At 43.6% G+C, this 5000-nt stretch overlaps 1 protein-coding gene across 3 annotated transcripts in view; it reads right to left on the bottom strand.

Annotated features, from left to right (window-relative positions):
* LOC307269200 (phosphatidylinositol-binding clathrin assembly protein) overlaps positions 1-5000 on the bottom strand; it is a 93954-nt gene that overhangs the window by 22981 nt on the left and 65973 nt on the right. For 2 of the 3 annotated variants that reach the window (XM_080052056.1, XM_080052058.1), the window contains 2 exons: positions 4566-4666; positions 1811-1924 (listed from right to left, as the gene is read on the bottom strand). In XM_080052056.1, the coding sequence (XP_079908182.1) occupies positions 1811-1924; positions 4566-4666 (215 nt within the window). The remainder of the gene's footprint in view (positions 1-1810; positions 1925-4565; positions 4667-5000) is intronic. The other variant, XM_080052057.1, reaches the window with a different exon arrangement.

Here is a 5000-nt window from a genome sequence, read left to right as displayed (position 1 = left end):
CTCTCCGGTGGCTGTAATACACTTCTGTACTTTAGTATGTAGTGTAGTAAAAAGAAAGAGTATGTGATTTGGAACGCAGGGTTGGTCTGTCTGTCTAGTCCAGTTAAAGGGGACGTCAGTGATTCTGGAGAACGCTTGTTGTCAAAATCACTTGGTCAAAATCAGTGAATATCTCCTCACGATCCGCTACCTGTCCGTACTGTGTGCGCGCGCTGAAAAAAAAGGTAAGTTTTATTACACAGCCTAGGCTCTGTAAACTGAAACGTTAACAAATGGTAGGTAAACAAAAGGTGCCACATGCCTGTTTATGCTGTGTATTAACACTGGATTTCTTTTCAGCGCACACACACACACAGTACAGACAGGTAGCGGATCGTGATTTTGATTAAAAAAGTGATTTTGACAACAAGCGTTCTCCAGAATCACTAACTCCACCGCTAAGACCTTCAGATGGTATTTTTCTCCTCGGATTAGAAGATGTTGGATGCAAATTAAACGATGCTTGCCAACAGAAATTTACGGGAAATAACTGGCAACTGTTTTTTCCATTTTCAGAATTATTTTATGACAGATGATACCGACTAACAATTGATCTTCTGTAGTTTTCATCGTGTGTGTGTGTGTGTGTGTGTGCGTGTGCGTGTGTGCGCGTGTGCGTGTGTGTGTGTGTGTGTGTGTGTGTTTTAAATTGCTCATATAGTTGCTGAGTTTGCAGAGCTGTGTAGGAAGCCAAGAAGAAGAACTGAGTGAGGAAAATCAGGGCTGAGATCAGTTAACTTCGGTTTGATCAAGTAAAGCACAAGAAAGAGACCAATTTTTCAAACAGAGTCTTACAATTATCATTGGACAGATATTAACAACCGTTGTGGTTGCTTCACAGAAGAGTGAAGGATGTTGTGTGGAAAAGGGGTAGGATTAAATAAGTGTATACTTCTTCCTGCTCCTTTTCAGGCATATCTCAGCAGTACAGATAATTTTTTTTTTTTTTTTTTTTTTTGTGAAAACATAATTTTTGTTTATTGTATTTCCATGCTTTTCATTTTGTTTTGTATGTTTGATATGTCTGAAATAAATTGAATCAAATCAAATCAAATGTTGCTCTATGTGCTTTCCTTCCCACTAACCCTCAGCCTTTTCTTGCTAGTTTAATTTTTGTCTTTCCAACCTTTTTCTCAACATTTAGATTTTTTTGCATAAATATTTTTTTGCATTATCAAAAAAAAACTTCCGCTACCCATTTTCCTTCCACTGCTGGCCCCGATACTCTACCATAGATCCCCCTCATATCTGGGTTGTGAACATATTTGGTAAAGTTAGGGTTACTGTTATTGTCTATGTGTTTGCCCTCCCACTAACCCTAACCCTTTTCTTGCTAGTTTAATTCTGGACATTTCGACTTTTTTCTAAAAAAAAAATTGTATTTTTTCGAATTTCTTTTTTTTTTTTTTTTACATATTGACATCATTTCTTTCCACTCCTGGCCCTAATATTCTACCAAAAAAACTCTTTACCTCTTTCGTAAAGTTAGGGTTACTGTCATTCCAGTATCAGAGAAGTCAGAAAACAAGCCATATATTAATTAAAGAGCTGAAGAAAAAGAAAAAATTCTCCAAAGCACCACACACCCAGCCAGCCAGCCAGCCAGCAATACCAACGCCCACACTTTGCCACACCAGGTCAGTTATAGGGTTAGTTAGTTAAAACGCTGCACGCTTGTTTGTATTGCCAGCCAAAAAAAAGCCAAAAAAAGATTTCAGTTTTAGTGATTTGCAGTCCGACAGTCAGACGGAGCGAGACAGAGGGGCTTTACCGGCTGATGGCTGTGTGCCGTTGGTGTGGCTGGGCTCTGCGGTCTTATTCCCAAACACAGCATCGAAATCTACTGTCATGGTGCCCGGAGCTGTCTGCTGCTGGCTCTCCAATCCTGAGAAATGCAGTTACATGTTTATGTATTTATTTATATAGATAGAGAGAGAGAGAGTTAAAGGAATACTTCACCCATACGGAACTGGCGTTCTATCATTATAAAATCACTATTATAATATAAAATGAGGTTTATCTTCCCTCAGTCTTCCCTCAGTCTTCCCTTGGCCCAGCTGTCCTGTTAATCCTAACCCTACATTTTACTATGTGTGATAACACACATTGGAAAATGTAGTGTTAGACAGTGAGACCATAAAACACTCCTTCTGCCTTTTCTCAGGCTAGGATGAACCGATTTCTAAAATGTATGGTAATTTATAATTTATTTGAGCATACTTTTTAGAAATATACGTATCTCTACTTCATTGTGCCTTGGTATTGGACTAGCTTAATCATTAACACAAAAACTACAGATATATATATATATACACATCATACATTGATTTAGCTTTCTGTACTCAGGATTCCACCACCTCCCACTGAACTAATCGCATTAGATTTGGAGCGTGGACGTTACAGTCTCCAGCGTGACTGCCATTGTTGTTGCTTACTAACTTGGTGTTTTCTGTTTCTAGCTGACGGGATTGAGAAGCATTCAGAGGAGAGCTAAGCCGCTCACGGGGGAAATCCAGCGATGCACCTTTTGTTTTGTGATTTTTTTTAGTTTTTTGTTGCCTCCACATCCCTGTTGGGGATTATAGGAAGAATACTTGAGAGAGCTATTGTCTTTATGGAGTCAACGGATCAAGAATACGCCAAGAATTCTAAAGACATTACGCCACAGTGTCTATTAATAAACTATATGAGTGTCACGATTAACCTTTGAGGGAATACCCCAGTGGTTCATAGAGAGGATAAACAATTCAACAAATATGGCGGATAGTAAAAGGTTTGCTACATTAGTTTGTTTCTGAAATTTCTTTTGTATTATTGCTCTATTGTTTTGGTAATGTTAAAAGGTGCTCCGATGGACTTTTCAGTTTGTGTTGATTCTTGCGCCCCCTTTGGACAAAAGCGGTAGTGTTTTTACTACGCCAGCTGTTGAGTAGAAAAAGTATCCTATCGATCCATACACAAAATCTTCCCAGAAGTTGGTATTCATCCAGGCATTTCTCGCCTACGTAAACTCGCATACACAACCGTCACATACTCAAATTGACGTCAAAATGAGTATGAGTAGGACGTGAGTATGGCTTTTCGAAGACACAGCCCATCCCTGCTTCCAGATGCATCTTTGAGCTGTCAGGCTAGCTTGATTCACAGCTGAAATGTCAACTAGAAATACAAAGGGGGCGGGGCGCTCCGATGACGTAGTGGATAGAGCGCGTACCATATTGGCTCAGGCCTTCGTTGCAGTGGTCGCGGGTTCAAATCCGACCCGTGGACCTTTACTGCATGTCAAATCCCCCCCTCTCTCTCTCTCTCTCTCTCTGTCTGTCTCCCCATTTCAACTCTGTACTATCCAATAAAGCTTGATAATGCCCCCCCCCCCCCAAAAAAAAGATAGAAATAGAAGGGGGGAGTAAACTGTACAGAAAAAGCCAATATGTCGAGAGCCATTGTTGTTGCTCAGCATTTCTGCCACGCGGCAAAACACACACACACGCTGCAAACTGACACTAACGAGAAAACAAGGAGATGGGGGTTTGAAATCTCAGCTGACGTTTACCGTGATGGGAACTGGGGGTTTTATTGAGCTGCGAAACCGAGCCAACACACACATCATGGCTGTACGGGATTTATTATTACAAAATACTGTGTTTACAATGAAGAAAACACCTGCAGCAAAATACTCTTTTTTTTAAGCTGTGTGTCTCTCTACACAAAACAGACAGAGAGAGAGAGTGTGTGTGTGTGTGTGTGTGTGTGTGTGTGTGTGTGTGTGTGTGTGTGTGTGTGTGTGTGTGTGTGTGGGCGGGAGGGGGGACATGCAACATTAGTTTCTAGAGATAAAACGAAAGGGAAAAGATGGAGGGATGGATGGATGGTTTACATAAAAAGACAAATGAAGTGGGCTAGACAGATGGTTGGGCAGACGTGTGAATGTCTGGCCACGGGGAATACATCCCCAGAATGCCTAACACACACACACACACACACACACACAATGACAGACAGACTTTTCTCTCATCTTTAAAGCTAAAGTGCGTAACTTTTTTTTAATATAAGTGAATGTTGGTTACTTTCACGCCATCGTCAAATGAGTTGACACAAAGTTGATTAAGCCTATCAGCGCTCGGAGTATGGCAGCGCTCACAAACTGTGGGCGATCAACGAAGGCTTTACCTCATTGAGATGCGCCGACAGTGTTGTTGTAATTACTCAGAATTCCTCATGGGGGCGACAGAAGCTACGCACTATAGCTGTAACGGTGTGTGTGTGTGTGTGTGTGTGTGTGTGTGTGTGTGTGTGTGTGTGTGTGTGTGCATTGAGGGAAGTTTGCAGGTCTGTGTCACTGCTTTTGGCTTCGTATATATGTAAATGCAGGTGTGCGTTTGTGCAGGTGTCTGTCTGTCTGTCTGTCTGTCTGTCTGTCTGTGTGTGTGTGTGCTTGGTGTGTGTGTGTGTGTGTGTGTGTGTGTGCGTGTGTGTGTGCGTGCGTGCGTGCGTTTGGTGTGTGTGTGTGTGTGTGTGTGTCTCACCTCCCCAGGCACTGTTGGCGTTGGAGATTGAAGGAGCGCTCTGCACGGCGGGGATGAAGGCCGGCTGGAGGTCAAACAGGTCACTGTTCAGATTGGGAACGCTGGAGGAAGAAGGGATGAGAGAGAGAGGGAGAGAGGGAGGGAGAGGGAGAGGGAGAGGGAGAGGGAGGGAGGGGGAGGGAGAGGGGCAGAGAGGGAGGGAGAGAGGGGGAGAAAGGGAGAGGGGGGGAGAGAGAGGGAGAGAGAGAGAGAGGGGCAGAGGGGGGAGAGAGAGAGAGGGGGGGAGAGAGGGGGGGGAGAGAGAGAGGGAGGGAGGGAGAGCGAGAGGGAGGGAGGGAGGGAGAGAGGGGGGAGGGAGGGGGGAGAGAGAGAGGGGGGAGAGAGGGAGGGAGGGAGGGAGAGAGGGAGAGGATAGAGAGAGAGGGGGGAGAGAGA

This window comes from Ammodytes marinus, assembly GCF_949987685.1.
Source record: "Ammodytes marinus genome assembly, chromosome: 23".
In the NCBI taxonomy this organism is placed as follows: Eukaryota; Metazoa; Chordata; class Actinopteri; order Uranoscopiformes; family Ammodytidae; genus Ammodytes; species Ammodytes marinus.
Note: the sequence above shows the minus strand (reverse complement) of the source record. Positions and strands in the feature narration are given on the sequence as shown.